This window comes from Clupea harengus, chromosome 3, assembly GCF_900700415.2.
Source record: "Clupea harengus chromosome 3, Ch_v2.0.2, whole genome shotgun sequence".
NCBI classification, from domain to species: Eukaryota; Metazoa; Chordata; class Actinopteri; order Clupeiformes; family Clupeidae; genus Clupea; species Clupea harengus.
Genome location: NC_045154.1, coordinates 1,407,835 through 1,422,500, shown reverse-complemented (window position 1 = coordinate 1,422,500; position 14,666 = coordinate 1,407,835). Strand labels below are relative to the sequence as shown.

The following is a 14,666-nucleotide window of genomic DNA, read 5'->3' as shown; positions in this document are numbered from 1 at the left end:
TAGTTTCTTTTGTTTAGAAGGTGCATATCATGCTGTCTCCTTTACGCATTTAGATTAAGATGTGGTCTATGTACTCATCTGTGAGCCATTTCACTCCAACATTTCAGTCTTTACATTTTGCAATTGGAGATCAATTGCAAAATGTAAAGACTGAAATGTTGGAGTGAAATGGCTATGGAATGGTATATATACCGTAAATTCTCATAATAAAGACCGGGATTCAATTAGAGGCCGGGCTTCAGATAGTAGCCGGGGGCGTGGTCGATACGGACAAATAAAGGCCGGGCCTCGTATACAAGCTGGGGGTAAAAAAAGGTACCGGTAGCCTATTTTACTGTAGCCTACCAGCATCAGTCCATCAGCACAAAGCAGACATTACAATTTAATTGAATGCATTTCATAGATACATGTTTTCCTCATGTTTAATGTTGTTGGCTAATTTCATGGCTGTTTGCAATAAAAAAAGAAATGTTTCAGCCTACAAGGCGAATTTGTTATTATACAGTTACTTGCCTAAACGATAGAAGACATTCCTCCAAAATACCTCTTTTTAATGATTTTGTTGCCGTTTCGTGATTTCCGCTAAGAAAAAAATGTTCTTCAGGCTAATAGCACTTTAACGTCCCAGGTGTTGCGTAGCAACCCATTACTAGCTGACTTCAAGTTACAATGACTTTCCGCTACGTTAAATGACGGACTTCTTGGGGAATGATATGAAAGATGTGAATTAGAAGCACAAAACCCGTTGCCAATGACAGCGGTCATTAACTTTTCGAGGTGGTGAATATCAAGAAATTACAGACCTGCTAACTACACACACAAACACGGGGCATACTATAAATTATGTTTAAGTTGCCAGCAAATACGTGCAAATATGTGGACTGTACTCTGGACCATGTATATAAATTCACTAGCGTGGTACTTGTCAGCCATGTCTCACAAGTTCCACATGTCAACTGAGTTATCTGACAGCTGGCAGTGGAAGGGCATGAGAAGGATATGAGAATATTTTTACTCTTTTCATTCGAGCTGGAATATTACAAATGATCCTATAACATCATTTACCCCACTACTTTAAACTGGAAAATCGTGGTGGAAAAAAAATGGTCATAATCCAATTTTTATTCCAATCACATAAAACATCAAATAGTTCTCTGTGGCATTTGGATCTTACTGCTTTGATAGTCACGCTGGCATATTTCATCATATTTTTTTCATGGTATTCATTTTTAACTTTACAGCGATGAAGATTAATGGCTGCCTAATCACAGCATGAATCATTATCCAGCATGAGGTTTTCAAAGTGACTTTTTAAATTGGTGAACAACATGACATTTTTACACTCACCGCTGAAGTTGACCGCCCGGATGTAGTTGAGCAGTTTTTTGCCGTCCACGTTACTCATCCGCGGGCAGAGGCCCGGGTATCCTGCGCAGAGGTCCAGGTGCATCTTATGCAGAGCATGGGACATGGCATAAACAGCGTCCATCACAAACTGGACCTTCCCTTCTTGCTCAAAGGTAGAATCTCTGCCAATTTTCTCCAGTCCTGTCGAAAAGGTGATAGATGGTAAGAGCGTGTGTATACCACATTCAGATGGCATTCATATTACCATTTCCCCTTTGAATGAAACTTAGCCGACTGTTAATTATATCAAATAATTTTTGCGTGATTCATATAACACATAGATGAATCCCCAACCCTGAACGTGAAGCAGTTCTATAACAATGCACAACTAAAGCTAGCAGACTCTTCAGTCCACCCAGGTTCCAAGACAAGACGCTGCCGCTGGTTCTGTGTTTCCCAGAAGCAGTAGAGTTGAGAGACAGTTAAATCACTTGGTGTAACATCTTAATTAGATGTAATTTATGAGCAAATTTAATTTGCTCTGGGAACTGCTGTAACTCAAGATGTTTTTTCCGATCATCAGTGAGCAGATGTGATGTCGCTGCTCAAATTAGAAAAATGAGATAAATGGCAAATGACTGCTGCTGCTGCTATAATTGTTTTAATGATGAAATGAAATAATTGTAATAGAAAAAATCTATCAAGACAAACAGCATCCAGAAGAAAAAAAAATGAAATAATGATTTCTATGACATGTTATAATATCTTCAGTTGCCAGTCAGGATCAAAGATACAGCTTCTGACTCAATTTTAATCATGCAAACTAGAGCATACACATACACACACACACACACACACACACACACACACACACACACACACATATCTCGAAACAGTACAAAACAATGTCAAACCTACAGTATGTCCCAATGGACCCCAAAACTGGTTTGTGTTTGGCAGTGGTGCACCAGATGCTGGTTCAAATAGTGAGGTTAGAATAGTTCTCCATCTCAACCCCCTGCTTCCTGAAATTCAACGCTCCTGGCTAAAGTGCAACATGAATCTCAATGGCCAGAATAAGCATCCCAGGAGATGAGGATTCAAACAGGAACTCAGTCATTCGTAAACCAATGTGCTTAACCATCTTCACATTTGGACTAGAATCTGACCCCAACTGCAGTTTGTGTCCAACTGCAACAGATGAGCTGGTGAAATGAATGAATGAATGAATGAAATGTGCCGTGGTTCTGCTTAAGGTTCCTTCCTGACTAACAGGGAGTTTTTTTCTTGCCCGTGTTGCCAATGTGCTTGCACTAAGGGGGTTTCAGGCTCTGGGCTCTGTAAAGCGCCTAGAGACAATTGTATTGTTATGGCGCTATATAAATAAAATTGAATTGAATTGAATTGAATTGAAAGATACTTCTGATGGGTTTCCAGCACTTGGTAAGTCTCCAGAACTCTGGACTAAATAAACTGTAGTGGCTGAGTTGAGTCAGGTGATGGGTGATCTGGAGTCACACTAGCCATCAGCCATCAGCCATCTTGAACACCAGCCATCAGCATCCTGAACACTAGCCATCAGCATCCTGAACACTAGCCATCAGCCATCAGCATCCTGAACACTAGCCATCAGCCATCAGCATCCTGAATACTAGCCATCAGCCATCAGCATCCTGAACACTAGCCATGAGTTGAGTCAGGTGATGGGTGATCTGGAGTCACACTAGCCATCAGCCATCAGCATCCTGAACACTAGCCATGAGTTGAGTCAGGTGATAATTGTTTCTGGAGTCACATGCATGTCAAGTTGATAGAGGATTTTTCAAAGAAGAATTTGAAACCTAGTTATCAGCGCACTGTTTGACATGAATAGATGAATAGGGGTAGAAATGCTTTGCAGCATCTTGATACCCGATGACCTAAATTTCCCTCGGGATTAATAAAGTATCCACCTATCTACAGTATCTATCTATCTATCTGTGTGCATGCAGCCGATGCAATAGTGGCATTTGTCATCTTGAACACTAGCCACCAGCCATCAGCCAAATTAGGATTTAGCCATCTTGAACACTAGCCATCAGCATCTTGAACACTAGCCATCAGCATCCTGAACACTAGCCATCCTGAACACTAGCCATCCTGAACACTAGCCATCAGCATCCTGAACACTAGCCATCCTGAACACTAGCCATCAGCCATCCTGAACACTAGCCGTCAGCCATCCTGAACACTAGCCACCAGCCATCCTGAACACTAGCCATCAGCCATCAGCCATCAGCATCCTGAACACTAGCCATCAGCATCCTGAACACTAGCCATCAGCATCCTGAACACTAGCCATCAGCATCCTGCATCGAGCAGCCAAATTAGAATTGTGTCACCTTGTGAACATGACATGCCATCAGCCATCAGCCATCTTGAACACTAGCCACCAGCCATCTTGAACACTAGCCATCAGCATCCTGAACACTAGCCATCAGCCATCTTGAACACTAGCCATCAGCATCCTGAACACTAGCCATCAGCCATCAGCATCCTGAACACTAGCCATCAGCCATCCTGAACACTAGCCATCTTGAACACTAGCCATCAGCATCCTGAACACTAGCCATCAGCCATCAGCATCCTGAACACTAGCCATCTGGAACACTAGCCATCAGCCATCTTGAACACTAGCCATCAGCCATCAGCCATCAGCATCCTGAACACTAGCCATCAGCATCCTGAACACTAGCCATCAGCATCCTGAACACTAGCCATCAGCCATCAGCATCCTGAACACTAGCCATCAGCATCCTGATCACTAGCGATCAGCCATCTTGAACACTAGCCATCAGCATCCTGAACACTAGCCATCAGCCATCTTGAACACTAGCCATCAGCATCCTGAACACTAGCCATCAGCATCCTGAACACTAGCCATCAGCCATCCTGAACACTAGCCACCAGCCATCAGCCATCCTGAACACTAGCCACCAGCCATCAGCCATCTTGAACACTAGCCATCAGCCATCCTGAACACTAGCCACCAGCCATCAGCATCTTGAACACTAGCCATCAGCATCTTGAACACTAACCATCAGCATCTTGAACACTAGCCACCAGCCATCAGCATCTTGAACACTAGCCATCAGCATCTTGAACACTAGCCATCAGCATCCTGAACACTAGCCACCAGCCATCAGCATCTTGAACACTAGCCATCAGCATCTTGAACACTAGCCATCAGCATCTTGAACACTAGCCATCAGCATCCTAAACACTAGCCATCAGCCATCCTGAACACTAGCCACCAGCCATCAGCCATCCTGAACACTAGCCATCAGCCATCTTGAACACTCCCCATCAGCCATCCTGAACACTAGCCACCAGCCATCAGCATCTTGAACACTAGCCATCAGCATCTTGAACACTAGCCATCAGCATCTTGAACACTAGCCACCAGCCATCAGCATCTTGAACACTAGCCATCAGCATCTTGAACACTAGCCATCAGCATCTTGAACACTAAATATCAGCATCCTGAACACTAGCCACCAGCCATCAGCATCTTGAACACTAGCCATCAGCATCTTGAACACTAGCCATCAGCATCTTGAACACTAGCCATCAGCATCCTGAACACTAGCCACCAGCCATCAGCATCTTGAACACTAGCCATCAGCCATCTTGAACACTAGCCATCAGTATCTTGAACACTAGCCATCAGCCATCCTGAACACTAGCCATCAGCCATCTTGAACACTAGCCACCAGCCATCCTGAACACTAGCCATCAGCCATCTTGAACACTAGCCATCAGCCATCTTGAACACTAGCCACCAGCCATCTTGAACACTAGCCATCAGCCATCTTGAACACTAGCCATCAGCATCTTGAACACTAGCCATCAGCATCTTGAACACTAGCCATCAGCATCTTGAACACTAGCCATCAGCATCTTGAACACTAGCCACCAGCCATCAGCATCTTGAACACTAGCCATCAGCATCTTGAACACTAGCCATCAGCATCTTGAACACTAGCCATCAGCATCCTGAACACTAGCCACCAGCCATCAGCATCTTGAACACTAGCCATCAGCATCTTGAACACTAGCCATCAGCATCCTGAACACTAGCCACCAGCCATCAGCATCTTGAACACTAGCCATCAGCCATCTTGAACACTAGCCATCAGCATCTTGAACACTAGCCATCAGCCATCCTGAACACTAGCCATCAGCCATCTTGAACACTAGCCACCAGCCATCCTGGACACTAGCCATCAGCCATCTTGAACACTAGCCATCAGCCATCTTGAACACTAGCCACCAGCCATCTTGAACACTAGCCATCAGCCATCTTGAACACTAGCCACCAGCCATCAGCCATCCTGAACACTAGCCATCAGCCATCTTGAACACTAGCCATCAGCCATCCTGAACACTAGCCACCAGCCATCAGCCATCTTGAACTCTAGCCATCAGCCATCCTGAACACTAGCCACCAGCCATCAGCCATCTTGAACACTAGCCATCAGCCATCTTGAACACTAGCCACCAGCCATCTTGAACACTAGCCATCAGCCATCCTGAACACTAGCCACCAGCCATCAGCCATCTTGAACACTAGCCACCAGCATCTTGAACACTAGCCATCAGCCATCCTGAACACTAGCCATCAGCCATCAACCATCCTGAACACTAGCCATCAGCCATCTTGAACACTAGCCACCAGCCATCAGCCATCCTGAACACTAGCCATCAGCCATCCTGAACACCAGCCATCAGCCATCCTGAACACTAGCCATCAGCATCTTGAACACTAGCCATCAGCATCCTGAACACTAGCCATCCTGAACACTAGCCATCAGCCATCTTGAACACTGGCCATCAGCCATCCTGAACACTAGCCACCAGCCATCAGCCATCTTGAACACTAGCCATCAGCCATCCTGAACACTAGCCACCAGCCATCAGCCATCAGCATCCTGAACACTAGCCACCAGCCATCCTGAACACTAGCCACCAGCCATCAGCCATCCTGAACACTAGCCACCAGCCATCAGCCATCTTGAACACTAGCCATCAGCCATCCTGAACACCAGCCATCAGCCATCTTGAACACTAGCCATCAGCATCTTGAACACTAGCCATCAGCATCCTGAACACTAGCCACCAGCCATCAGCATCTTGAACACTAGCCATCAGCATCTTGAACACTAGCCATCAGCATCTTGAACACTAGCCATCAGCATCCTGAACACTAGCCACCAGCCATCAGCATCTTGAACACTAGCCATCAGCCATCTTGAACACTAGCCATCAGCATCTTGAACACTAGCCATCAGCCATCCTGAACACTAGCCATCAGCCATCTTGAACACTAGCCATCAGCCATCTTGAACACTAGCCACCAGCCATCTTGAACACTAGCCATCAGCCATCTTGAACACTAGCCACCAGCCATCAGCCATCCTGAACACTAGCCACCAGCCATCAGCCATCTTGAACACTAGCCATCAGCCATCCTGAACACTAGCCACCAGCCATCAGCCATCTTGAACACTAGCCATCAGCCATCCTGAACACTAGCCACCAGCCATCAGCCATCTTGAACACTAGCCATCAGCCATCTTGAACACTAGCCACCAGCCATCAGCCATCTTGAACACTAGCCATCAGCCATCCTGAACACTAGCCACCAGCCATCAGCCATCTTGAACACTAGCCACCAGCATCTTGAACACTAGCCATCAGCCATCCTGAACACTAGCCATCAGCCATCAGCCATCCTGAACACTAGCCATCAGCCATCAGCCATCTTGAACACTAGCCACTAGCCATCAGCCATCCTGAACACCAGCCATCAGCCATCCTGAACACTAGCCATCAGCATCTTGAACACTAGCCATCAGCATCCTGAACACTAGCCATCCTGAACACTAGCCATCAGCCATCAGCCATCTTGAACACTGGCCATCAGCCATCCTGAACACTAGCCACCAGCCATCAGCCATCTTGAACACTAGCCATCAGCCATCCTGAACACTAGCCACCAGCCATCAGCCATCAGCATCCTGAACACTAGCCACCAGCCATCAGCCATCCTGAACACTAGCCACCAGCCATCAGCCATCTTGAACACTAGCCATCAGCCATCCTGAACACCAGCCATCAGCCATCTTGAACACTAGCCACCAGCCATCAGCCATCTTGAACACTAGCCACCAGCCATCTTGAACACTAGCCATCAGCCATCAGCCATCTTGAACACTAGCCATCAGCCATCTTGAACACTAGCCATCTTGAACACTAGCCACCAGCCATCTTGAACACTAGCCACCGGCCATCTTGAACACTAGCCATCAGCCATCTTGAACACTAGCCATCAGCCATCTTGAACACTAGCCATCAGCCATCTTGAACACTAGCCATCAGCCATCTTGAACACTAGCCATCAGCCATCCTGAACACTAGCCACCAGCCATCAGCCATCTTGAACACTAGCCATCAGCCATCTTGAACACTAGCCATCAGCCATCTTGAACACTAGCCATCAGCCATCTTGAACACTAGCCACCAGCCATCTTGAACACTAGCCATCAGCCATCTTGAACACTAGCCATCAGCCATCTTGAACACTAGCCATCAGCCATCAGCCATCTTGAACACTAGCCATCAGCCATCTTGAACACTAGCCATCAGCCATCTTGAACACTAGCCATCAGCCATCAGCCATCTTGAACACTAGCCATCAGCCATCTTGAACACTAGCCATCAGCCATCAGCCATCTTGAACACTAGCCATCAGCCATCTTGAACACTAGCCATCAGCCATCAGTGACCATGACATGCAGCACAGCTCGCAACTTGGCCGGTAGTTTGAGTGAAAAGTGCACTGATAAACTGCATTTATTTGTGTTCATAGAGTATATTACTTTATTACTAAATCAGTTGTAATATTCTGGCTGAAAACCTCTGTGTCAGACCTTTAGTGTCAAATCAGATGTTTACAAAAATCTTTAAACTAATTAAAAAGGTCTCTCTTAGCAGTAAAGCTTAAATCTTTAAACAAATTAAAAAGGTAAAGCAGTAAAGCTCCAGATCTTGCTTCCTGGTGAATTGGCCATTGCTGCCATTCCCATTTACCATTGCAATGTAATATCATTTGCCAAGGGCACTGTTTTACAGGCTGGCCATGTAAACATGTCACCTTTGTCTACACGGATTAGTTTACTGAGCTTGCTGCAGTGAGAGGCAGATGTAATCAAGGCATCCTAGGTGGAATGGGACAGAGCTGATAAAGAGCCACTGCCCCCCCCCCCCCCCACTGTCCAAGCTCAGTCAAACATGATGAAGAGCCAACATGGAACCTTTCAGTCCCGAGTGGCATGTCTAATTAATTGTCATTAGTAATAATTAATTGTCATTAGTAATTGCTACTTCTGGCTATCACCTCTGAGCCCCTCCGAGGGACATGCTTCATTTGTCTTAATGTGGACCGTTAGTCATTCCAGAGTGGAACAAAAATGTTATTGTTTATTAGCGCTCATTAGCACCGGCACAGTCCACATTCACCGGCATCAGTTTGAGCTTAACAAAAAACAGCAGGAGGCTAAAAATGTCAAGACAGTCGGTGGGTCCACTAGAGCCAATGTCAAATGTAAAATAACAACATACTGTATACGTTGGTTGGAGACAGAAAGTGAATGGAACATAAGTTAGTCAGTTGTGTGTTGTTTTTTTGTTGTTGTTGTTATTATGTTTGAAATGTCATGTCACATGTAAACCCACTTAGTCAGTGGTTCTCATTGGAGCTGAAAACAGATGATCTTCTAACCGTGGCTGCTTGCATTTGACACTCTAGCTCAGTCTGAACAACGGCGGTATAGCTGAGGTTGTGCATTGCTTGTCAGACAACTACCTAAATACATTTAAGGCAAAAGTACACTGGCCTAATTTAAAAAAATCCTTGTTGGTGATGAGAGATCAGGTGATGTGCACGTAGCCTAAATGTTAGGAATTTGAAGCATTTTGTTTGTATTAAGGAGAGAGGGCATATGGGATAGATGTACATGGAACAAATACAAATGTGAATGATTGTAGTATGGAAACGCTCTATCATACAAATCATCTCATGATCTCAATAAGATTCAGACACTAACACAAATATAATCTTTTTCTGAAGTGTTACTCATCTCTCAAACATACCCACTATCTCAAGTTGAAGGAAATATACACTTAGATATTTCAGGTATGTGTACACATGGTGAATGTCAACAACAGTTATTCACACAGCTCGCACACACCATCCACCCACACAGACAAGCATGTTCATGCACCTAAACATTGTAAGGATGGGACACAAAGAATTGTCTCACTTAAGCTGTTATATGGGTATATAATCATGTCTGAAAAATAGAAAATAACTTTTCTGTGCACCCTTCAGAACCACTGTCAAAAGCAAACTGTAGTCAAATTGGAAGTCTTTCTGAAAGACCAATAAAGGCCTCTCCTACAGTGAGTTCACAGGGCGGGACTCAGCAGGGGGCATATCTAAATCATGTTTCTTGGGATTTAGTTGAAAGTGGCTATGTCGTGGTAACGTCATTCATGATTACAATTTATTTCCAGATACGAAGACAAAGAACACACAATCAAACATAAACATCTGGTTTAAATCTCACACACAATCAAACATAAACATCTGGTTTAAATCTCACACACAATCTACACAAATTATCTCACACACAATGTACACAAATTATCTCACACACAATCTACACAAATGATCTCACACACAATCTACACAAATTATCTCACACACAATGTACACAAATTATCTCACACACAATCTACACAAATGATCTCACACACAATCTACACAAATTATCTAACACACAATCTACACTGGCTATCTAGCCTCAAAACACATGTAAATCATGGAGGATGGAAACATATTTATGGCTAAATCTCAAAACTCTGATGCTATGATACAGGCAGGAGTCCATATGTATCTCAAGGTAACAGACATGCAGTTTAAAGTTTCATAGTCTCTTTGACCTAGCAAGGGAGGCTATACAACTCATAGCTCATTCCATCCCACCATTTGATAGTTCAGAATGCATCGTAGGCTAGCCTGCATATCCGTATCGATTCAAAGTCTCCCTCCGTGGGGTTAGAATGCTGAAGAAATGTTCAAATAGCACTCCAACACCTTCTGGATACACATCCCTTACAAAGGCAGCAACAAATTCTATACAATTTTACCAAGATCTGTTCCTGCCACTTTATGTTCCAGAGAGGTTCACTGTTGATGACCAAATATATATATATATTTATATTTTTTTTCAGCATCAAGCTAGGACTATATTTGATTGTTTTGCTAGGATAATGTCTGTGTTTTTTTCTCAACTTTTCATTGTCAGATCAAATCACCGGAGCAGTATGCAGGGCCAATAACAGACAGTCAAACTCACAGAGGAAGCCTCCCTTTACCCACTGTGAGACGTATTACAGGAAGAGTAGTTATTATTATCATAGATGCTTTCACATCCAAACAAAGCTATCCCCTTTTTGAGAGAAAAATCAGAGGTGTCAGCCTGCCCGGCAGCTTGCTTTTGGCAGAATGCAGGCATTTCAGAGGAGAGACCATTTGAGAGAGAGCCATAATGACAAGAATGTAATTATCTCCATTTTTATCAAGCCATACTGCCAGAACAATGGCAACCGCCACAAGAGAGTACAACTGCTTTCTGAGCACAGGAACATCAGACAACACAGAAGAGCAGAGATGGAGAAGCAGAGAGGAAGAGAACGATACACACGCAGACCACTCATACACGCACACACACACACGCAGACACACACACACACACACACACACAGAGAAAGAGGGAGAAAGAGTCAGTCGACTATTTTTCTACTTCTGGCAAACAATGATGAACAATTGAAGAGAATCTGCTATTTTTCTGTTTCACTCTATTCCATATAAGAGCTGACTGTTGTTGTGATTGTTTGTAAATAAAGACACTTTGTAAAACCTTCTTTAAGATCATATGTAGCTGTTCACAATATGTTTAATCATTACAATCTGCCTCCATAGTTATAGTTTTGGTATTTAAAAGATGCTTTTGTCCGAAGCAAATTCATCTTCCTTGATACAAAAAGGGACGGTTCAGCTCATATGAAATAAACCCTGGTTTGCTGCATACGCTTCATTCAGATGACTCATGCCGAAGTGAAGCACTCGTGTGTGTTTCTGCATGTGTTGGTTCATTGGGAAAGGAATATCAAGTCAAGTGTCCTGAGACTACAAAGCAGTATGTTTCATATATACTCTAAACCTTATATACCTGCCTCAAACGATGGCCTTATGGTGAGTCCTTATGATGATAAATATGGTAACATCTTTAGACCAAGGATAATGAAATACTGATGCCGCATCACTTGGGGGATTTTAACAATGCACACACACACACACACACCCACTCACTCACTGACTCACACAAACGCACACACACACACACACTCACTCACTGACTCACACAAACGCACACACACACACACACTGAAAACTACAACCCAAATCCATACTCCTTCACCTTTAGTTTGGACTGCTTGCGATTTTAATCTGCAGGTCGATGGAAGATTTTCAGTGAACTAAATCAGTCTGTGTAAATCCCTTTTGTAATAATGCAGATATTCCCAGTCAAAGAACAGCAATCAAATGATTGATTATGAGCCACCAATGATAATACAACAGCTTATGTATTTCACATTTAGTTAAGTAAGGGATAATGTATAGAACGCCGGTCATTATCGGGAAAATAAGCCCCGACAGGGCGAACAGCACCCCGACGCGAACTTAACACAGTGTGTCTTTTTATAATATTATTTTAATTACATTTTATTTGTTACCATTCGTGGTGTTAAAAAGCAGAGAAATAGTTCGCCAAAGACGTTGAACTTCAAAGACGTTGAACATTCTTCAGAACACAGCTGCTCAACTGTCAGCTGAAACTCAAGATCAGATCAGCTGACGTCGCTAAGCAACGGAATACACTGAGGTTGATAAATTACCGGACTACTTGCGGAGTGCTACGAAAGACGTGAATCCGAGGCAAAAAGGCCACTTCCCTTGACAGCGATCAATTATGCATAGCAACGGTCAAATATGAAAAAATAGTTGACCACAGAACGTTGGGAAGCCCCATACAAGTGAATGGAGCATTCTACAGCATTAAGAAGAGCCGTGTAATAATGCAATATAACAAGAAAACTATTATCTTACCTGTGCATTTCTTCAGACTACCTGGCCGTTTGGCATGCATGCCTAACTTGCACTCAAAGTTTTCTTCCCAGAATTCAGCAAACCAAACGTTGCGCCGATTGTTGGACAAAGAACGGCTCTTGAAGTACCTGTCAAAAGCTAAGAGGTACAACACACCGATGGATTTGAAGTGACATTGATTGGAAACTGACTTTATGTACTTTATTTCATCATTACTTTATCATTGCCAAACTGCTAAATACCACTTGGTTTCCTTCGTGTCCTCAACTCTCCATGTTACCACCTTAAAAATCACTGTGCGCTCTATGCAGTTTGGCCAAGGCGCTGATTGCGCTGCGGTTGCAATGTTAGTGAATGAGGCCCGGAGGGCATTAATGGGGCTTCTTTGGGGTGTTGATACTGTATATTGCCTTGTTATCGTCAAGCAGATGCAGTAGAGCAGTTCCTTGGCATCTCCTCCTACCAGACACTGATGCTCTCTGTGGCAGGATGGTGATGGCCCCCTCTGCTATGTCCTCCTGATGCACCACGGGCGAAACCTTGGAGCCCCAGCTGTCTGAACCCACCCACAGGAAGTGACCTGTGAGATTGTTGCGTTTGGCAGCTTCTAGGATCCGTCTACAGAGGGCAGAAGGAGCAAAAATGTTCTCATTTCCTAGCCCTGGGAAATATATCTAACTACACTACACTAAGAGAGAAATATATCTAGCTACACTACAATACACTACAAGACAGAAATATATCTAACTACACTACATTTACATTTAGTCATTTAGCAGACGCTTTTATCCAAAGTGACTTACAAGGATGTATACACATTTTACATTTACACTGATGGCACACTGCACATCAGGAGCAATTAGGGGTTCAGTGTCTTGCTCAAGGACGCTTCGACAGGGAATCGAACTAGCAACCTTCTGATTACTAAACGACTTCTCTACCACAATACACTACACTACACTAAGAGAGAAATATATCTAGCTACACTACACTACACTACAAGACAGAAATATATCTAACTACACTACATTTACATTTAGCAGACGCTTTTATCCAAAGCGACTTACAAGGATGTATACACATTTTACATTTACACTGATGGCACACTGCACATCAGGAGCAATTAGGGGTTCAGTGTCTTGCTCAAGGACGCTTCGACAGGGAATCGAACTAACAACCTTCTGATTACTAAACGACTTCTCTACCACAATACACTACACTACAAGACAGAAATATATCTAACTACACTAAGACACAAATATATCTAACTACACTACACTACACTACAAGACAGAAATGATGCTAGACTTTTGGTGAAGTAGGTAAGAACTCCATCAAATCAGTTCATGTTGATGTGAAGTTATGGACTACAGTAATACTATTTACAGTTTCATCAAAACAGGTAGGGAGAATACTCTTGCATTGAGATTGTCCTTGAAGTCAGTTCACAAACAAATTGGTTTGAAGTTCAAACATATATAGAGTATTTGTGTAGCGTACCTGATGTCATCCTCATTAGCAAACATAATGACTGCACGTGCGCTAGGGGTCTCCAGCAGGCGGAGGATGGCTCTGTCAAACTGGCCAGGCGTTGGCTCCCTGGGGATCCTCTGGGACTGGGCGATGCACACCGCACCTGTGAGGGAGGGAGAAGATGAAGAGAAATGAGGGGGGTGAAGAGGTAATACATCAGGGTGTAGGGGAGAAGAGAGAAAATGAGAGAGATTTCGAAATGGGCAAATAGGGATGGATAAGTGTGTGGAAATCAGGAGTGAACGGTGGACGGACAGGGGAGATAGGGAGAGAAGCCACGGGGGCAGGGAGACAGAGCATACATTGTGATTATTCAGGAGAGAAGGGCTAAATGGACCATTTCTTTTGATTGTGTGATTGATTTGTGATCACTTTTTCTGCCTTCAGACATTCCCATTCTCGGCGGGAGGGAGCCGCTGATATACAGATTGCTGCTGAGCTAATGAACCAATCCATTCAAAGGAAACAAGTCAAAAAGTCAAGGCAAAGTCACATCTCCGAATAGTGAATA

General features: G+C 43.9%; 1 protein-coding gene across 1 annotated transcript in view; it reads right to left on the bottom strand.

Moving 5' to 3' along the window:
* The window catches only part of LOC105896030 (metabotropic glutamate receptor 8-like), a 30,729-nt gene extending 16,291 nt beyond the window's left edge, over window positions 1-14,438 (bottom strand). Inside the window, exons 1-4 of the mRNA XM_031564131.2 lie at window positions 14,123-14,438; window positions 13,086-13,240; window positions 12,623-12,760; window positions 1,348-1,548 (exon numbers count right to left, since the gene is read on the bottom strand). Coding sequence (XP_031419991.1) covers window positions 1,348-1,548; window positions 12,623-12,760; window positions 13,086-13,240; window positions 14,123-14,148 — 520 coding nt within the window. The 5' untranslated portion in view covers window positions 14,149-14,438. The remainder of the gene's footprint in view (window positions 1-1,347; window positions 1,549-12,622; window positions 12,761-13,085; window positions 13,241-14,122) is intronic.
* Window positions 14,439-14,666: the final 228 nt, after the last annotated feature.